General features: G+C 46.4%; 2 protein-coding genes across 2 annotated transcripts; both read left to right on the forward strand.

The window, feature by feature from the left end:
• The first annotated feature begins 6564 nt into the window (after window positions 1-6564).
• On the forward strand, window positions 6565-7545 carry LOC120930783 (olfactory receptor 1019-like). Its single transcript, XM_040341955.1, has one exon. It carries the CDS (start codon window positions 6565-6567, stop codon window positions 7543-7545), a length of 981 nt encoding a protein of 326 aa, XP_040197889.1.
• Window positions 7546-16491: 8946 nt separating this feature from the next.
• LOC120930784 (uncharacterized protein K02A2.6-like) lies at window positions 16492-18540 on the forward strand (the record flags this gene model as incomplete). The annotated part of the gene is made up of 2 exons (XM_040341956.1): window positions 16492-17730; window positions 18049-18540. Coding segments are annotated over 2 exons (1731 nt in total), but the record flags the coding sequence as incomplete, so codon positions are not given.
• Between the last annotated feature and the right edge of the window lie 3502 nt (window positions 18541-22042).

The following is a 22042-nucleotide window of genomic DNA, read 5'->3' on the forward strand; positions in this document are numbered from 1 at the left end:
CCCAGATCTCAATTTTATAGCACCTCATTAGTAAAGATAATCGTGCACTCATTGTTCTTTTCTTTCATTAGCTTTACCACAATAATAATAATAATGATGGTCCTCGGGGAAGTTGAGAATTGTCTTGTGGTAATTGTGTGTAATATAAAATAAACACTCAATATAAAGAAATATTTAGATGTGTACGTCCTGCTTGCTAGGTGACTCAAACAGGTAAGAGATCAAAATGAAATCCCTTGATTCCTGATTATATATAAATATCGAACATACATTATTTTACAAAAGTAAGTACACCCCTCACATTTTTGTAAATATTTTATTCTATCTTTTCATGTGACAACACTGAAGAAATTACACTTTGCTACAATGTTGTGTAGTGAGTGTACAGCTTGTATAACAGTGTAAATTTGCTGTCCCCTCAAAATAACTCAACACACAGCCATTAATGTCTAAACCGCTGGCAACAAAAGTGAGTACACCCCCCAAGTGTCCAAATTGGGCCCAATTAGCCATTTTCCCTCCGTCTGTCATGTGACTCGTTAGTGTTACAAGGTCTCAGGTGTGAATGGGGAGCAGGTGTGTTAAATTTGGTGTTATCGCTCTCACTCTCTCATACTGGACACTGGAAGTTCAACATGGCACCTCATGGCAAAGAACTCTTTGAGGATCTGGAAAAAAGAATTGTTGCTCTACATAAAAATGACCTAGGCCAGTGATGGTGAACCTTGGCACTCCAGATGTTTTGGAACTACATTTCCCATGATGCTCATGCACTCTGCAGTGTAGTGGAGCATCATGGGAAATGTAGTTCCAAAACATCTGGGGTGCCAAGGTTCGCCATCACTGGCCTAGGCTATAAGAAGATTGCCAAGACCCTCAAAATGAGCTGCAGCACGGTGGCCAGGACCATAAAGCAGTTTAACAGGAAAGGTTCCACTCAGAACGGGGCTTGCCATGGTCGACCAGAAGTTGAGGTCACGTGCTTAGCATCATATACAGAGGTTGTCTTTGGGAAATAGACGTATGAGTGCTGCCAACATTGCTGCAGAGGTTGAAGGGGTGGGGGGTCAGCCTGTCAGTGCTCAGACCATACGCTGCACGCTGCATCAAATTGGTCTGCATGGCTGTCGTCCCAGAAGGAAGCCTCTTCTAAAGATGATGCACAAGAAAGCCCACAAACAGTTTGCTGAAGACAAGCAGACTAAGGACATGGATTACTGGAACCATGTCCTGTGGTCTGATGAGACCAACATATTGGTACGGATGGTGTCAACTTATTTGGTATGGATGTTGTCAAGCATGTGTGGCGGCAACCAGGTGAGGAGGACAAAGACAAGTGTCTTGCCTACAGTTAAGCATGGTTGTGGGAGTGTCATGGTCTGGGGCTGCATGAGTGCTGCCGGCACTGCAGTGCTACAGATCATTGAGGGAACCATGAATGCCAACATGGACTGTGACATACTGAAGCAGAGCATGATACCCTCCCTTCAGAGACTGGGCCACAGGGCAGAATTCCAACATAATAACAACCCCAAACACACCTTCAAGACCACCACTGCCTTGCTAAAGAAGCTGAGGGTAAAGGTGATGGACTGGCCAAGCATGTCTCCAGACCTAAACCCTATTGAGCATCTGTGGGGTGGAGGAGCGCAAGGTCTATAACATCCACCAGCTCCGTGATGTCGTTATGGAGGAGTGGAAGAGGACTCCAGTGGCAACCTGTGAAGCTCTGGTGAACTTCATGCCCAAGAGGGTTAAGGCAGTGCTGGAAAATAATGGTGGCCACACAAAATATTGACACTTTGGGCCCAATTTGGACATTTTGTTTTAGGGGTGTACTCACTTTTGTTGCAAGTGGTTTAGACATTAATGGCTGTGTGTTGAGTTATTTTGAAGGGACAGCAAATTTACACTGTTATACAAACTGTACACTCACTACTTTACATTGTAGCAAAGTGTCATTTCTTCAGTGTTGTCACATGAAAAGATAGAATAAAATATTTACTGAAATGTGAGGGGTGTACTCACTTTTGTGAGATACTGTAAGTACAAGTGGAAATCTAAAGAAATACTTCAACGTCAAACAAGGCAAAGCCAAATAATTGCACACAATCAATAGATTTGGCAGCTTTGTCCAGGCGACTGGTCCTGTTCCAGGTTGGAACAGGAATTTTGCAAGTGTAGAAAAATAAATTTGATTCAATAAATTATTTGCATTATGCTCTATATAAGACATCTTCCTAGACTATGTTTGTCAGGGGTCAGGCTCAGAGACCAATAGCTATAGCAGCAGATAGGTTCCCAGTGACCAGCAGGATAAGTACAGAAGCAGGCTACCCTGGTAGATGATGTGGGCTCACTCGAGGTGTGAGGTCTAAGTACTAACCGGCAGTGTTGGCTGGTGGTATATTTTTGGGAGGGGGCATCCGCCACCACTCTCAGATCAGTCGATCAGTTGGTCACAAGCCCTGCACTCACTTACCCCATCTAGGTCGCGGGCTTCCTCGGCCAATCGGGGAAGACAATAGCAAATGTTAATTCACTATTGTCACACAACTGGGCGGGCTCAGGGCGCAGTGCTCTAAACCCTAAACCCCCCCTTTTTTTCCGAAGCCAATTAGAGCCTCCAGCTCGAAACACGTGATTCTAAAAAAGAAAAACCCCCATTGGAATCTATTCGTCAGGCACCCTTGTTGTGGAAATTTTTATTAATGTATGTTGTCTGATGTCCCCCAGTGTTAGTTTTGCTGAAATGCGCTCATGTGAGCGTATTCGCACATGCAGACGTTGGTGGAAGACCATTGGCCGCGTAAACCTTCCTGTGGACATGGCAGATATGTTTGCTCTTTTGGGGATGTTCGTTCATGCCTCACCAAGAGACTGGCCACTTCATGGCGACTGCATTTAATGACTCCAAGCGAACAGATCTGCGCACATGGGAACCATAGATTAACCATACACAAAGTATGGTCCACTGAGCCATGATAGAGTTTGGTTTGCGTCATTGGTAGCAGTGGGATGGTGTGCATACGGTCATGTTCAGAGCCATGTAGTTGGTGTTCAAATTGTGGGATACTTTGTGTCTCGCGGAGGGCCTGCCGCATGGCTCTGCACACGACCGTCTGCACAAGTCACTACTGATATTCACATGTGTGTGTGATTGGTTCTTTTGAAAGAATACAAATGTCTGATTGGAAAAAAATGGGAGTATAGCCTCATATAAGAAATTATAATTGACGTAAAACCGTACCATCATCCAGGTATTGGTGAACAAGTAGAGGGGAAGGGTGGGGATGGGGGGCAAAGTTGCTGAGGCTAAACCCGGGGCATGCCCACCCAATTGGAGTATGGACTATCTCGGTACTGATAAGACAAAATGAACAATGATAAGTAAAAATATATTATTTAATAAAATTAAAATGTTGCAAAAATTTGGACAATAATGTACATCAAAGATTGGTTGGATTCTCTACTAGTTTTGCGGGGGAACCGCTTCTTCAGGAGAACCAATCTAAGGAAAATAATGCAATACAATAATAAAATACATATAATGCAATTCAGCAATAAAGTAAAGAATACATAACAAATAAAAATAGAGAGGGGGGCGTGGCTAGCCGCGGTCGGAGATGGCTGCTTGAAAGAGAAGCTCCGCAGCATCGGAACTCCCAGCGGCACACAGCATCAGATCGGGCTCGTTCTGACACCCGTGGATTGATCCCAGCACCGGAGGAGACCTGTTAGCAATGACGAGGAAGCGGAAGGAGGATCGGAAACCTCACAAACTAACGGAATTCTTTCCGTTCAGTCACCAGGGAGGTAGGCAAGATGGCGCCCGCATGTCCTCAACCCCTGCATGCTCGTCCCGCTCTGTACCTCACCCATCCACCACTCAGAGCAGACTCAGCGGGTCCCCGGAGAGCACCCACTCCTGCCCTGACACCCCACAATCGGCCAGTCCGGCCAAATCCAGGTTCAGGATGGAAGAACCGCATCAGGGCCTAGACCTAGGAACGGGGGCAGACTCGGGTGATGACACGAGGGAACTCCCTGACAGGATAGAAACTTTCCCCACTTCCAATCAGCCCATTATGAACACAGCTTTAAAAGACATGTTACTCTCGCTCCGCAGCACTAGCCAGGCAGACATGATGTCCTGCATGAAAAACTTCCGTGCTGATATACAAATAAAAATAGAATAAGGGTTTACCCGATGAGTAATAAAGAAGGCGCGGAGTCCAGCTTAGATTGGTTCTCCTGAAGAAGCGGTTCCCCCGCGAAACTAGTAGAGAATCCGACCAATCTTTGATGTACATTATTGTCCAAATTTTTGCAACATTTTAATTACAATAAATAATATATTTTTACTTATCATTGTTCATTTTGTCTTATCAGTACTGAGATAGTCCATACTCCAATTGGGTGGGCATGCCCCGGGTTTAGCCTCAGCAACTATTCCCCCCATCCCCACCCTTCCCCTCTAAATGTCTGATTGGCTGATTCTGAAGCCACCACCTTCCTTTTGTTATTCATGTCTACAGTATAAATAAAAGCAGTAGAGCATTCTATTGGAGGATGCTGTTCAGCTCAATATGATACCAGCATCTGTGTTACTTGGAGATATACCAGCGCGCTTTTCCCGGCATTACACAAGAGAGCTACATTTGTGCTTTTAAGCGCAAGGAAATTATTTGCTTATAGGAGAAGCTTAAAATTTCCCGTAGTTTTGGCGAGCCAGGTAGGATTAGAGGATGGGCACATGGCCTAGGGGGGCAGCGCCCCTGCACCGGTATGTACAGGCCGCCGTTGATGGGTACGTCACTTTAGAGATGGTGGAGGACCTCAAAACCGTTGATAATTTGGGTGTCAAAATTAAGCATTTTTCGTGTTTTGAAAAGTCTTATTTTACGTTTATTATGTAACTGATGTGTATTTCATGTACTGGTTGGTCATTTTTATTTTGAATCACGAACATAATAATAGAATGTTGTTTTATGAAGGGATATGTGATGTTGGCACCCTAGATTATTACTTTCCTCTTGAGTACATTTAAAGTCCAGCTCTTTCTGTGGTTGGAACTATCTTTATTATAATTAGAATAAAAGAATATATAATTTTAACAGTCTTATGGCCTATCCAAAGATGTCACCAGTCCTTCCTCTTCTCCTTCAGTTGTGGCAATGCGTGAAACAAGAAAAGCCGCTCCAGGTGAGTGAGTTTCTGGTTAATCCCCACACACACTAGTCAGGTGCTAGCCCAGCTCGCATGCTGTGTGACGTGAAGCAATAATTCCGGGCGGCTGAATTTCCAAAAATTATTTTATTGAAGTGGTTGACAGATGGAGCAGGGGACAAAGAGGTAGACGAGTTTCGTGCAAATGTTAGTGCTTAGTCATGACTACGCGCTAACATTTGTACGAAATGCCTCTACCTCTTTGTCCCCTGCTCCATCTGTCAACCACTTGTCATATAAAGCTTCAATAAAAGGATTTTTGGAAGTGCAGCCACCTGGAATTTATTCTTCAAGTGGAAATGGGTGGTCCTTACTCCTACAACATCTAGTAGCAGAGTAGACTTACAGCAGGAGAAGGTGTTGAATTTAACGTACCGTATATACTCGAGTATAAGCCGAACCGAATATAAGCCGAGGCACCTAATTTTATCAAAAAAAATGGGAAAACTTATTGCCTCAAGTATAAGCCTAGGCTGTCCATGGCATGCCTCACTGTGTCTCACTTTGCCTCACTGTGTCCATGTGCATGCCTCACTGTGCCCATGCCCCACTGTGCCCATGCCCCACTGTGTCCATGCCTCACTGTGTCCATGCCTCACTGTGCCCATGCCTCACTGTGTCCATGCCTCACTGTGCCCATGCCTCACTGTGCCCATGACTAGACTGACGTTTAACATGGGAGTCTATTGAAGGGGTGCCCAGCTTTGAAAAATCAGTGCTTCCCAGCCGTAGGTCCCGTAGGTCATCAACCCTGCCCTACAGGGCCCACTAACAGGCCAGGTTTTATGTATTACCATGGGGAGATGCAGTCTAGAATACTGCAATCACTGAGCAGCAAATGATATCACCTGTGATGTATTTCAATTTTCTTGCAAACCTGGCCTGTTAGTGGGCCCTGTAGGGCAGGGTTGATGACCACTGCCGTAGACAACAAACTTTGCACACTTGTAGAGGAGAAATGGGGCTACATGTGTGCCAAGTTCCGGGTCCAGGGGACGTATGACCGACCAGGACCGAATCCCCACAGTCACCAGAGAAATGATGTTTAACATTGGAGTCTATGGAAGGGGTGCCCGGCTTTGAAAAATCGGTGCTCCCCAGCCGTAGGTCCCCTGGACAACCGGTACAGGGTCCCCAAAGTCCAGGAGATCAGGTGCAAAAAGGTGACTTGAGTATAAGCCGAGGGGGGCATTTTTAGCACAAAAAATGTGCTGAAAACTTGGCTTATACTCGAGTATATACGGTAATTATTGCATGTTTTTCTTTTTTTTACTTTACCTGCTTTAAACTTTAATAAGGTCTAAAGACACCTTTCACCTTTTTTCTTTAGAATAAATGTACATCCTAAACAAAAGTGAAACTTATTTTAAACCATTGAATATCATCAACAAGACTCAAATAACTGTGTTTGAATTTTCTGGTCTGTCTAATGATAAAGAAGTGGCCCCATTACTTTTTGTATTCTTTTTGTTGGTTTACATGGTTACCGTATGTGGAAACGTTGGGATGATGGCAATGGTTCATATCTCGCCAAGCCTCCATGCCCCGATGTACTACTTCTTGAGCCATCTCTCTATGGTGGACCTCTTCTACTCTTCAGTTGTTACTCCAAAAATGTTGTCCGACCTTCTTTCGGATAGGAAACTAATATCATTCGTTGGTTGCGCCCTTCAGTTCTTCTTTTTTGCTGCTCTAGCAAGTACCGAGGTCTTTGTGCTCTCGGACATGGCGTACGACCGATATGTCGCTATCTGCCACCCTCTTCACTACGTCTCAGTAATGACTAAGAAGAAATGTCTCAGTCTTGTCGCCCTTGCTTTTTCGGTTGGCTTTATACAGGCGTCAGCACAGACCAGCAGTCTATTCAGTCTCGAATACTGCGAATCCAACCTTATAGACCACTTCTACTGCGACATCCCTCCACTGCTCAGGTTGTCCTGTTCCGAAACCTACGCATGCAACATCGTTACCCTTTTCTTTGTGTGTTTTTGTAGCTTAAGTTCAATGACAACCATCCTGGTCTCCTACGCCTTGATTTTTTCTTCCATTCTACGGATAAAGTCTTCGGCTGGCAGGAGGAAAGCATTCAGCACCTGCTCCTCGCATCTTATGTGTGCGTCCATCTTCTACATTACAGTTTTCTTCACTTACCTTCATCCATCTTCCAGTGCTCTTGAGAAGCAAGACAAAGTGGCTTCTGTCTTCTACACGGTGGTGACCCCAATGCTGAATCCTCTCATCTACAGTCTGAGGAACCAAGAGGTGAAAAAGGCCATCATAAGACTTGTGCAGAAAAGTCCCAATAGACATTTGTGACATCCTGATACCTGCCAACTGAAGCACTTGCCTACCGGGCACTTTCACCCCATTCCTGCCCAGGCCAACTTTCGGCTTTCAGCACTGTCGTACTTTGAATGATGATCGAGGTCATGCAACACTGTACCCATTTAAAAATGTTATCATTTTTTTCACACAAATAGAGCTTTTTTTGGTGGTATTTAGTCAACTCTGAGTTTTTTTTATTTTTTTGCTAAACAAACAAAAAAATTCTAAAATTTAAAAAAAAAGTTTTTCATAGATTACTGTATGTTATAAAAATTGGTCAAACAGGCAATTTTTCTCCATTGGCTGGTGTGCGCTGTTGAGGCTGCACTGATGGGCACTAATAGGCAGCATTGCTGGGCATTGATGAAGTGGCACTGATGGGCAGCACTGATAGGTGGCACTGATGAGGCTGCACTAATATGCGGCACTGATAGGCACTAAAAGAAAGCACTGAAGGGCACTGATGGGCAATAATAGGCGGCACTGAAGAGCACTGATAGGCACTAATAGGCGGCACTGAAGGGCACTGATAGGCACTAATAGGCAGCACTGAAGAGCACCGATAGGCAGCACTGATAAAATAATTCTAGGAAGTATAGGCATTGATGACTCATCCAATGCAGTCACAGAGGTAGGTGACAGAAAGCAAACCTGCAGAAGTCACACTAACCAGGTCATGTTATCCGATTTGATAGTAGTCAGTGATATGTAATTAAATACTACTATCTAAATTCCTCTAAATTAATACTGCATATCAAAAAAAGGGGAGGGAGAAACCAAAGGGTTTCAGAAAGAATTAGTCAGAGAGGAATACGGATTAAGACTGCAGTTTATTGATAAATTATCCACATAAAAAAAACACATTAAATTACACAGAGGTGCCAGTGTCTCCACAGCACTAATAAAATTAGACGTTGGTCTAAAAATGACAGGTGGCCACCACAGCCATGCACACAGCTTGCATACACACACCTAAAGGGACCAGTCAGAGAACTGGAGCATGATGAGGGATATCAAGGGACTGGATTGGTGATGATATAGCCGCAGACAGAGCTGTGATACTAGATACGATTCAAATCAGATTCTATCACCAGTTCATAGAGATATATTCCACATGGGGAGGAGGTAGGTTAGCCTACAGTTCAGTTGTGGACATCAGCAAGTAAATCATTTGAAAGCACTGCTAGTTTAACAGTGAGACATTTGATTAGCACCGATAGGCAGTGTTGTAACTAACAGCGTTTAAATAAACGCTGTTAGGTAACAATGAGCCTCCTGAGGGTAACGAGTAATCTATCAGATTACTTTTGCCCTCTCGGCAACGCCATTCCCATTACTGGGCGGCGTTACCGAAATTCGAGCGCGCGGGGGGGCAGTCTGGGCAGACTCTGCCTCCTCCCGTGACGCTGTTGTGAGTGACTCACCGTCCGACCACCTGACCAGATGACGCGGCCGCGTCGAAACGTCACTCCGTACACTCCCAGCTACCCGATACAGTATCAGGTGGCTGGGAGTGTACGGAGCGACATCTCGACGCGGCCGCATCAGCTGGTCAGGTGGTCGGACAGTGAGTCACAACAAGCAGCATCACGGGAGGAGGCAGAGTCTGCCCGGACTGCCCGGCGATACTTGACAGTGAGATGGGAGTGGGACCGCCCGGATGCCTAAAACGGATGGCACAGCGGCGTTGGAGCCCGCCGAGGAGATCATCAACATGACAGTCGGGGATGGAGAGGCACACAGGTACGCCCGCACAGTACACGGGACGGGACACACAGACCCAGGAGGTGGGGAATGGGGATAGAGTCAGAGCCAGATCATGATATCAGGCAGCTTAGCGGGCTTGTCCATGCTCTGCCCAGTCCCCACAAAGGATAACATGCCTGGGCAGTGGGCAGTTGGGCACTGTGGGCAGGTGGAGTTGATAATTAATTATACACAGTATTGCATTTGCTGGGCCCGCCTGGGCATGTGGAGCGGTCCGGTGGAGTGTGACACTCCACCGGACCGCTCCACATGCCCAGGAAATGCACTACTGTGTACAATTATTAATATCATCATCATCACACTCCACCTGCCCAGGCAGCAATACTGTACAATATAGATTCAGTGTGCACTGCAGAAGTGTCACTCACACTGCACACTGAATCTATATTGTACAGTATTGCTGCCTGGGCAGGTGGAGTGTGATGATGATATTAATAATTGTACACAGTATGAAATGTTCTAAAACACTGTATATAGTGTTTTTATTCTTCAATCAGTTAATATAAACATCTTTGATATTAAAGATGTTATAGAACGTAATTGCATTGTAGAATATAAAAAAAAAAAATCTCAGTTACTTTGCCGAGTAACTAGTTACTTTGCCAATAAAGTAACTGAGTCACTAACTCAATTACTTTTTCGGACAAGTAACTTGTAACTGTAACTAATTACTTTTTTAAAGGAAGATGAGCAACGCTGCTGATAGGTGGCACTGATGGGCACTGATAGGAGGCACAGATTGACAGCACTGATTGACACTGATAGGCAGCACTGATGGGCACAGTTGGGGCTCCACTGATGATGACACCAATGATCAGTGCCCTGATTCAGTTCAGATGTTCCCGTTCACTCTAGCCGGTTACCGGCTTTTTCTTCATCTCACACTGTGACCGCATGAGGAAAGGAATGCTGATAACCTGCAAGTGTGTTTACATTGTTATCAGCTGTGATTAGATCACATGGTAAAGAGCCGCTGTGATTGGCTCTTTTCCCCTGTAACGGTCAGGGGTTAACGCTGTTACGATATTCCATTCCACCAACCCAAGACAGCTTCCGACACTCCACAATCCAGCAGACAGGACCCATTGGATTTCCCCCAGAAGAACGAGACACACATTTCTGTTCTCTGGTTCCAAACAGAATGGCACTTTAATGGTAAACTAATGCCGCATACACACCATCACTTTATGTGATGAAAAAAAAAACGACATTTTCTGTGAAGTAAAAAACGACATTTTTGAAACTTCAATTTTCAAAGACGAAGTTGCCTACACACCATTGTTTTTCTCACAATGTTCTAGCAAAGCGAGGTTACGTTCTCACCACTTTTTCGATTGAAGCTCGCTTCATAACTAGCTTCTGGGCATGCGCGGGTGTAAAAACTTCTTTTTAAACGACGTTTTTTGCTACACACGGTCAATTTCTGTGAAGTAAAAAATTACGTTTTGAAAAACGACACATAAAATTGAAGCATGCTTCAATTTTTTTTGGTCGTTTTTTACAAGACATAAAACGACGTTTTCCCCCACACACGGTCAATTAAAGTGACGTTTTTAAAAATGTCGTTTTTTTTCATCACATAAAGTACACGGCATAAGGCTCTTTTTATACAGTTGAAAGCATGCTGCAGTAATTAAAGGGACAATGACACTCTCTACCCACAACATCACACAATGGGTGCTAACAAGTCCCCCTCAATCCACATCTTAGACAGACTTTCTGGCACCGAATCTACATGAGTTAACTACTATAGCGGACAAGGCAGACGTTATGACTCCGGCTCTTTTCACCTTCTATTCAATACACATTCCTTTAGTAAACATAAGTCAGAAGTCTGACCTTTAGACTGTGCTAATTCACATCACATATTATCATCAATAGACTTTCACACAATACAGTGTCAATTAGCACAATAGACAATAGAATGCAATCACAGCAAGCTTTTATCGTACACTACAGCCAGGTAGCTGGAGGTGATAACATCTTTCAATTAACCTGTTGAGTTCAGAATCAACAACCAGTAATATTTCAAGATATCCTGCAATACATGGTGAATTATCATTACTGTCCCATCTCATGTAATTCAAGATATAATTTCTCAGTCATCCTATGCCCCTAGTGGACATAGGATGAGCCTAGACACAATAGTCATTGGTGAAGCTGACACAGGAGTACCCCACATCCTTCAAGAGCCTCTGGGTCCCACGGGCCATTCCGTTACATCCCCCAATCTGTGATTAGCTGTGTTCGAAGGACACATCGATCACAGAGCGTGCAAGGTGCACGCTGAAGCGGGCGAGCAGGGGGCACGGTTCTGGGAGGACATCTTCCAGAACTGAACCACGTTTGGCTACAGAGCCGGTTGGCAAGTGGCTAAACATGCTTAGCACAGGAAGCGGTTGACTGATGGGGAAATGGCATATTTCATATTCCCTTCCTAAAATTGCGTATTGTCTCACAATATCTAAGAAAGCAAGCCTCCAAAGTCTAGTTACTAGTTACTGACTATATGGACAAGAAGAGCTTTTTTTCTCAAACAATAGGTGCAGGAATTCAACCACGACCCCATTCAAATTTCACAAACAGTAGAAGGGTCTTAAAGGGGCATTAAATACCAGGATTGCACTACATACAGAGTGTAGAGTTCAGGGGGGTTACATACAGAGTGCAGAGCTGTCACTTGTAAACACAGAAACCAGACTTCTGTGTTTACAAGTGATTGTGGTGAGCAGACACCAAAGGGTCTGAGCCAGAGGTGGTGGAACCGAGTTCCCCCAAGATCCCCCTGAAAAAAAGCCCTGGGCACAAGCCAGCCCACTAATCTCCTTTCAGGAATGTGCTATCTTTCGTAGAAGGTAATTTTGCTCTAGTGGGGGGCAGGTTGACCATTTCCTTACATTCAAGTCCTATACATACTACAGCTAGGACTTGCAATAACATGTTAAAAAAGTAGACTTCCAATGGCCACATCCGTAACACTAAAGAACAAAATATGAGGTGCGAAAAACCCACCCTAACCCCCGAAGAATCGGACTGTATTGGCTCAGCATAAGGCATACAAACAAATATAAAAAAAATTAGGGCTGTTACTGATTACAATTTTCGTGTTCGATTAATCTTTTTTTTTTTTTTTTAATCGACTGATTTCGATTAATTATAACCAGGCCCAGACTGGGACAAAAAATAGGCCCGGGCATTTTAGACTGAGCAGCCCGGGGGGGGGGGGGGCACACGGCGGGAGTTAATGATGGGATGCCCGCACAGAGAGAGAGAGACTGCTCCACATTTGTGACACAGAGAGAGAAATCACTCCACATTGCTGGAACAGAGAGAAATCGTTGGACATTTCCCATTGTTGTACTGAAGTCAGTTGATAGATTGGAGTCTGTATAACCAGTCTGCACACTGATAGATTGAAATTTCTGCTGAACTGGCAGAATTTCAATCTATTTATGATGGCCTAAGTAAGTCCACCAGTCTCTGGCCCAGATTCAAGAAGCAATTGCGCCCGTGTAACCATGAAGAGCTTTTTTTCTCAAACAATAGGTGCAGGAATTCAACCACGACCCCATTCAAATAAGGCCCCATTCTTGCGCGGGCCCCCAGCGCAAGCCAGGTACGGAGTTTCCGTACGGCTACTTTAGCGCAAGGCCCCCGTACACACGAGAGGATCCATCCGCTGAAAAATCTCAGCGGATCGGTTTCAGCGGATAGATCCCCTGGTGTGTACGTTCCAGCGGATATTTATCCGCGGATATTTCCGAATTCCAGCAGATAAAAATTTGTAGACATGCTTACAAATCTATCCGCTGGAATCGGCACCAGCGGATCGATCCGGTGGTCTGTACAGACTCACCGGATCGATCCGTCCGGACCCATCCCTCGCATGCGTCGTAATGATTCGACGCATGCGTGGATATTCTTATATGACAGCGTCGCGCACGTCGCCGCGTCATTATCGCGGCGACGGCGTGACACGTCACCGCGATGAGAATTCGGCGCAGATTTCGATCCGATGGTGTGTACACTCCATCGGATTAAAATCCGCAGAGGATTTATCCGCGGATACGGTCCGCCGGACCGTATCCGCGGATCAATCCTATCGTGTGTACCAGGCCCAAGGCTGCCCTTTCTAATAGCAGGGGCAGCCTGTGCTAAAGTATAGCCGCGCTCCCGCGCCGCGAAATTTGAATTTCACGGCGTTTGCCTAAGTGATACGTGAATGGCGCTGGACGCCATTCACGTTCACTTAGAGGCAAATGACGTCCCTTGCGACGTCATTTGCCGCAATGCACGTCGGAAAAGTTTCCCGATGGAGCATGCGCTCTCCGCTCGGCGCGGGAGCGCGCCTAATTTAAATGATTCCCGCCCCCGGCGGGATCCTTTAAATTGCGCTCGCTTACGCCCTCGCAAGTCACGGAGCTACTTCTCCGTGAATCGAGGGCAGCGGCGCTAATTTGCGCGGGCGCAGGGCAAAATCGCTGCCCTGTGCCCGCGCAAATTAGGAGCAAATCTACCTGAATCTGGACCACTGAGTTTAATAATATCCTCAAATCTTCTGAAAGGGGTTCTCAACTTAGGTTTAGAAATTCACTTTGAACTCCACCTTATTTCCAGAACTCTCATTATGTATTAGATGTGCAAATAATAAGGTGAGAGAACATCTAATACCTATAGAGAGTAATGGAAATAAGGTGGAGTACAAAGTGAAATATCTGGAGGGACTGGCTGAGGTTAAAACAGGCAGGGAGGAAATTAGGCATCACCTCCTTACTGTCTGTCAAATGCCTCTGAAAAGTGACCTGAGAATTGATAACTTTTCAGTGGAGTATCTGTGAGTGTAAGCCTTTTGGCTCACACTGGTGCTCAACATTTTTTTGGGGGGAAGCAATCAAACTGAACAAAAACATCAAATGCAGCCACTGTGCCCCATTATATGCAGCCACTGTGCCCCATTATATGCAGCCACTTTGTCCCATCAAATGCAGCCACTGTGCCATCAAATGCAGCCACTGTGCCTCATCAAATGCAGCCACTGTGCCTCATCAAATGCAGCCACTGTGCCCCATCAAATGCAGCCAATGTGCCCCATCAAATGCAGCCACTGTGCCCCATCAAATGCAGCCACTGTGCCCCATCAAATGCAGCCACTGTGCCCCATAAAATGCAGCCACTGTGCCCCATAAAATGCAGCCACTGTGCCCATCAAATGCAGCCACTGTGCCCCATCAAATGCAGCCACTCTGCCCCATCAAATGCAGCCACTGTGCCCCATCAAATGCAGCCACTGTGCCCCATCAAATGCAGCCACTGTGCCCCATTATATGCAGCCACTGTGCCCCATCAAATGCAGCCACTGTGCCCCATCAAATGCAGCCACTGTGCCCCATAAAATGCAGCCACTGTGCCCCATCAAATGCAGCCACTGTGCCCCATCAAATGCAGTCACTTTGTCCCATCAAATGCAGCCACTTTGTCCCATCAAATGCAGCCACTGTGCCCCATCAAATGCAGCCACTGTGCCCCATCAAATGTGTTATACCTGAAGGGTTTCACATGTACTGGCACTTTAAGGCTGGCTCCACCCAGCAGTGATGACAAGGGTCAAGGGGCATAGTAGCCATCTTAGAGAGACCACATGTAGGAAGCAGAGAGATATGTAATGTCCTGAGATGCATGTTGCAGTGTACAGGCTGTACTGAATAAACATCCATTGTTCCAGCCCAGAGTCTTGTCTCCCTCACAACACAGAGGATATAACAGTGGCGACGAGGATGGGATTTACAAAGTGTCTATCAGTCTGAGAGAGAGACAAAGACATTGTGGATTGTCACCTGGATAAAAGCAATCACAGATCCCAGCAGGAAAATGTCATTAATCGGGACATTAAGTGAGTTTGATGGAGAACAGACATCCTGGACTTCCTGGGTTGAGAGGCTGGAACAGTATTTCAGTGCAAATGCCATCCCAGACAACAGGCAAGTAGCAGTGTTTCTGACAGTGGTTGGGGCCAAAACATATGACACTCTGAGGGATCTGCTTTCCCCTCAAAAACCAGCAGCTAAGACATTGGCAGAGCTGCTGACACTGCTAGAGGATCACTTCCAGCCTAAACCATTAGAGATTGCAGAAAGATTTCGCTTCTATCAAAGGCAGCAGCAGACAGGTGAAGAGATTAAAGTTTATGTGCTCGCCCTTCGCAGACTAGCCTCGACCTGTTCTTTTGGGGACTACCTACCTACTGCACTGAGAGATAAGTTTGTCATGGGACTGAATTGTGAGTCAACACAAAAGAGACTGTTAACAGAGAAAGACCTTACCCTTACAAAGGCAATTGAGATAGCTTCAGTGATGGAAATGGCAGTGAAAGATACAGAGGAATTGAACCCCCAGAGCAGAAGGGAAGAGGTGAAGCAGGAAGTTTTCAGAACAGCAGTCAAGCCAACTGCTGCAAACTGGAAATACAGACCCCCACCAAGCCGGGAGTCAGCTTGCTACCGTTGTGGCAATACAGACCATGACCACAAAGTCTGCCGGTTTAAGGATCAGACCTGTCATAATTGCGGTAGGACCGGCCATCTGAAACGAGTTTGCCGTAGCAAGAAGGTGCGAGATAAACAACCTCTGAACCCCAAGACTAAGACATATATGGTGGGAAGATATACATCATCATCTGAGTCAGAGGATGAGGAAATGCTCCACAGGTTGGACATACATCATATGCATTCAGCACCCTCCGCAATGACTGTAGATGTAACCGTTGAGGGAAAGAAACTCAGGATGGATGTAGACACAGGAGCAGCAGTTTCAGTTATCACCCAGAAACAATGGAGACAACTTCAGACCCGAAAAACTGTCCGCCCAACACCAATCAAACTGCAGACATACTCAAAACAGATACTCCACCCACTGGGTTACGCAAAAGTAAAGGTATTGTACAAGGGTCAGACAAAGAGACTGCCATTATATATCCTAGAAAATGGGGGACCCCCTCTCTTTGGGAGAGACTGGATTGCTCACTTTGGTATGCCAGACATCGCCATAAGTCCCTGTAACACCGTTACCATTCCATTAGGAGATAATGAGGGATGGGTGGTGTCCCTGAAGCAGCGGTTCCCAAAGATTTTTGATGACCAGTTGGGAAAAATAAAGCATGACTGTGTGAGACTCAAGCTGAAACCCAACGCTCAGCCTAAGTTCTTCAAAGCTCGGACAGTACCTTTCGCACTCCGAGCAGGAGTGGAAGCAGAACTAAGTCGGCTGGAGGAACAAGGTGTCATCTCAAAGGTAGAGCACAGTGAGTGGGCATCACCAGTTGTACCGGTAAAGAAATCGAATGGGGACTTGCGCATTTGTGGCGATTTCCGCATGGCACTGAACTCTCAACTGGAAATAGACCAGTATCCCCTACCCAGAGTAGATGACATTTTTGCCTCTCTTGCAGGAGGTCAAAAGTTCACCAAGCTTGATCTCAAACAAGCATATTTACAATTTGAGGTCCATCCTTCTTCCCGCAAGTTTCTGACCATCAACACCCACAAGGGACTGTATCAATATAATCGGATGGTGTTTGGGGTAGCCTCTGCCCCAGCCATTTGGCAACGAAAAATGGATGAGATTTTGGCGGACATTCCTTTCACTCAGTGCCTGCTAGATGACATGCTCATTACAGGACGGACCGACCAGGAACACAAGCAGAATGTGGAGCTTGTGTTGGCGAGACTCCAAGAACAGGGCCTGAAAGTGAACTTAGCAAAATGCCAATTCATGGTGCCTAAATTGGAGTTTTGTGGCCACCTTGTGGATGCAGAAGGTATACACACCACGGAAGCCAAGGTTGATGCTTTAGTCAAAGCTCCAGCCCCAACCAACGTCCAGCAGCTGCGATCATACCTTGGCTTGCTGAACTATTACCACAAATTCCTGCCAGATCTGGCACACACCTTGTTTCCGTTGAACAAGCTTTTGGAGAAACACTCCAGATGGGACTGGTCGGCTGCATGCCAACGTGCTTTTGAAGTTTCTAAGCGGAAGCTGTTGGCGTCACGCATGCTCGTGCACTATGACCTACAGAAGCCTCTCACCTTGGCTTGTGATGCCTCACCCTATGGTCTGGGGGCGGTACTATCTCACATCTTACCAGATGGGTCAGAAAAACCAGTGGCATTTGCCTCCAGGTCTTTGACAAAAGCAGAAAGCAATTACTCACACATTGACAAAGAGGCTCTTGCGCTGATATGGGCAATTAAGAAGTTTCATCTTTACCTGTATGGTAGGGAATTCACCATACTGACGGACCATAAACCACTCCTTCAGATCTTTAGCCCTGACAAAGGCATCTCCCAGACTACTGCGGCCCGCCTCCAACGCTATGCCCTATTCTTGGGGGCATACAGCTACAAAATTCAGTATCGTGGTCATGATGCCAATGCTAATGCGGACGCTATGTCCCGACTGACAGGGAGGTCCATGGACTCTTCTCCACCGGTCAAGAGTTGTCGTTACACCAGCCTGTCCTTCTTGTCTTCTGGGGAGATAGCAGCCCATACAAACAAGGATACCTTTCTGAAAACAATACTCTCCTGGGTACGTTCCGGTTGGCCTGCAACTGTCACACAGGAGTATGAACCTTATTTCCGTAGGCGTATGGAATTAACTGTGGCTGGCAACTGTGTTTTATGGGGAGACCGAGTGATCATTCCACAGACCCTCCGGAGACACATTCTGGACTTGCTACATACTGGTCATCCCGGGAGCACACGTATGAAACAAAAGGCCAGAGGCTATGTGTGGTGGCCAAACCTAGACTCAGATATCACAACATATGTGAATGCTTGTGCTGGATGTGCACAAACGGCAAGAGACCCTCCTCGAGGGTGCGTCCAGCCCTGGACTTGGCCCACGGTTCCTTGGTTTCGCCTACACTTGGACTTTGCAGGCCCGATCAGAGGACACACCTTCTTGATCATAGTGGACGCCCATTCAAAGTGGCCTGAGGTAATTCCTGTTACTCAGCCAACGACTAAGGCAACGGTTTCCATACTGTTACATCTCGCTGCTACGTTTGGATACCCCAGAGAAATCGTCACAGACAACGGTGCACAATTCACCAGTCAGGAGTTTCAGCGTTTCTTGACTGCCCACAACATCAAGCACAAGTTGACCGCACCTTACCACCCGGCTACAAATGGTCAAGCAGAGCGGTTTGTGCAGACTTTTAAACGCTATTTCAAAGCTACAGTGGCTGCAAGTAAACAACAGTCCCTGTCACCCCAGCAGCTGGACTCCTTCCTTTCTGCTTACAGAAACACACCACATGCAACCACTGGGAAAACTCCAGCAGAACTCCTTCTGGGGCGGCAGCCATGGACTGTTTTGGATATGCTCCGCCCTCAAACAGTCCAGGAACATGTACTACAGTCCCAAGACAAGATGGTCCAACACAATGAGCTCCCCCGATTCACAGCCCAACAAAAGGTATGGGCCCGATCTTATGGGGCTTCCAACACCCGTTGGCTTCCTGCTGTCATTGCAGAGACCTTGGGACCCAAGATGTACAAGGTCCGCCTGGAAGATGGTTCCATTTGCAGACGTCATGCGGACCAACTGCGTCCTCGTTCTCAACTGCCCGAATCCCTGATGCCGGCTGAACCACCAGTGTCTCAAGGATCTGCTCCCAGCGAATCAGGATGCACAGACACTGATGATTGTGGGGACTCTGAACTTTTGAACTCATCTCCAACAGAGCCCTCCAGCTCTGGTCCGGAGGTCTGTTTACCCTCTGAGCTGGGGGATCCCTTCTTGACCCTGCCGGTACCCATTCCGGCCAGCCCTGTTTCCTCCGGTCCCGAATCGCTGGATGCCCGGCCTCAGCGACACTGTCGCCCTCCTGACCGGTTTCAGTTGCAAGAGCGGTTACGAGACTTTCGACGGGGCCGACGGAAGTGATCCGATGACATATTAACCCCGCAACGGTTCCTGGAAGCTTGAAGTCCCATAATTCTCCTGTGTTTGGAGGACTGTTATTGGACAGTTAGCAGTTAATGTTTTGTGCCTGTTATTGTTTTGTTGTGTTTTTTTTTTTTTTGTTTTTTGTTTTTTTTTAGGGATGGATGGAAGGTGTTATACCTGAAGGGTTTCACATGTACTGGCACTTTAAGGCTGGCTCCACCCAGCAGTGATGACAAGGGTCAAGGGGCATAGTAGCCATCTTAGAGAGACCACATGTAGGAAGCAGAGAGATATGTAATGTCCTGAGATGCATGTTGCAGTGTACAGGCTGTACTGAATAAACATCCATTGTTCCAGCCCAGAGTCTTGTCTCCCTCACAACACAGAGGATATAACAGTGGCGACGAGGATGGGATTTACAAAGTGTCTATCAGTCTGAGAGAGAAGCCACTGTGCCCATCAAATGCAGTCACTGTGCCCCATCAAATGCAGCCACTGTGTCCCATCAAATGCAGCCACTGTGCCCCATCAAATGCATCCACTTTGTCCCATCAAATGCAGCCACTGTGACACACCCTCCACCCACTCGCTGTCTGACCGACACTTACCCCATCTTAGTGGCCGGTCAGGCATGAATCTATCCATTTTACATATGGGGGTGGCATAATGGAGGGGGCAGTGCCCGTGTGCCCTTAATGGACAGGCCGCCACTGTGGCGGTTTTCCATAGCCCCAGTCCCTCAGACTTCTAATTAGAAATTGTGCCTTTTTGCTGCATTTTTTGGAATTGCACCACAGATGCGGCATGCAGGACTTTTTGTGCACTTTCAGGACATGCAGTAAAAATGTACAACCTAATAGAAGTCTATGGGACTGGAGGGTAACATGCCAGAACACCAGCACTGCAGCTTGCCAGTGTGAACCCACATCATAACATCTAGAGCTGGGTGGAGCTGCTCTTTCTTTCCCCGCCCACACTCCTGGCAGCCCTGTGTTGTCTGTGAAGAAGATTTGTGGGCGGGAAAGTTAACCACTTGCCGACCGCGCACCGCCGAAATACGTCCACAAGGTGGCTCTCCTAGGCCAGAGCACGTAATATGACGTCCTGTCTATTAGCCGCCACTAGGGGCGCGCGCGCGCGCCCCCGACTCCCGTGCGTGTGGGCGCGATCGCCGCCGGGCACACGCGATCGCTCGGTACAGAGCGGGGAACGGGAGCTGTGTGTGTAAACACACAGCTCTCGTTCCTGTCAGCAGGGGAAATGCTGATCTTCGGTTCATACAATGTATGAACCGAGGATCAGTGATTTCCCCTAGTGAGGCCACCCCCCCTCAGTTAGAACACACCCAGGCATACTTAACCCCTTCCCCGCCCCCTAGTGTTAACCCCTTCACTGCCAGTGGCATTTTTATAGTAATCCAATGCATTTTTATAGCACTGATCGCTATAAAAATGCCAATGGTCCCAAAAATGTGTCAAAAATGTCCGAAGTGTCTGCCATAATGTCGCAATACCGAAAAAAAATCGCTGATCGCCGCCATTACTAGTAAAAAAAAATATTAATAAAAATGCCATAAAAATACCCCCTATTTTGTAAACGCTATAACTTTTGCGCAAACCAATCAATAAACGCTTATTGCGATTTTTTTTACGAAAAATATGTAGAAGAATACGTATCGGCCTAAACTGAGGAAAAAAAATGTTTTTTTATATATTTTTGGGGGATATTTATTACAGCAAAAAGTAAAAAATATTCATTTTTTTCAAAATTGTCGTTCTATTTTTGTTTATAGCGCAAAAAATAAAAAACGCAGAGGTGATCAAATACCACCAAAAGAAAGCTCTATTTGTGGGGAAAAAAGGACGCCAATTTTGTTTGGGAGCCACGTCGCACGACCGCGCAATTGTCTGTTAAAGCGACGCAGTCCCGAATCGCAAAAAGCACTCTGGTCTTTGGGCAGCAATATGGTCCGGGGGGTAAGTGGTTAAAGCAGAGCAGTCAGCTCGGCATCCACAGCCTTAGAAAAAAAAAACAAGTGAGCCCCTCCTAGGGACTGTCCATTATGTCCCATCCAAGTAAGTGACAACAAGTAATCTTCTCCTCCCTCCCTTCCTGCTCTCTCTCCCCCTCTCTGCATATTAAGTGTTATATTACAGCAGCCTGTGACAGTTTCTTGCCCTCCTAGATGTTATGATGTGGGTTCACACTGGCAAGCTGCAGTGCTGGTGTTCTGGCATGTTACCCTCCAGTCCCATAGACTTCTATTAGGTTGTACATTTTTGCTGCATGTCCTGAAAGTGCACAAAAAGTCCTGCATGCCGCATCTGTGGTGCAATTCCAAAAAATGCAGCAAAAAGGCACAATTTCTAATTAGAAGTCTGAGGGACTGGGGCTATGGAAAACCGCCTGTCCATTAAGGGCACACGGGCACTGCCCCCTCCATTGTGCCACCCCCTTTGTGTGGAGGAGGGAGGGGCTGGGCATATCTAAGGCCCCATGCACACGAGACGCTGGTAAACTCGAGTTCAGAGGCATTTGGGCATTTTTTTCAACTGCCCCTGAACACATTTAATGTTATCCTATGTGTCCATGCACACATTCGTTTGTTTTTTTTTTGCGTTTTAAAGCAGTTTGGTTTAGGCTAGTTTTTATTTCAGAAGCAAAATTTTGGGTTCAGACGCAAAAGTTTTCGCGTTTCAGACGCAAATCGCGGCAAATCGCTGCTAAACGCGGTACCGGCGTTTTTCCACGATTTCGTTTATAGGCGTTT

This window comes from Rana temporaria, chromosome 3 (genome assembly GCF_905171775.1).
Source record: "Rana temporaria chromosome 3, aRanTem1.1, whole genome shotgun sequence".
NCBI classification, from domain to species: domain Eukaryota; kingdom Metazoa; phylum Chordata; class Amphibia; order Anura; family Ranidae; genus Rana; species Rana temporaria.

What these genes read in the sequence shown, in the direction of transcription:
- LOC120930783 (XM_040341955.1), top strand. Translation starts at nt 6,565, where the DNA reads ATGTACATCCTAAACAAAAGTGAAACTTATTTTAAACCATTGAATATC.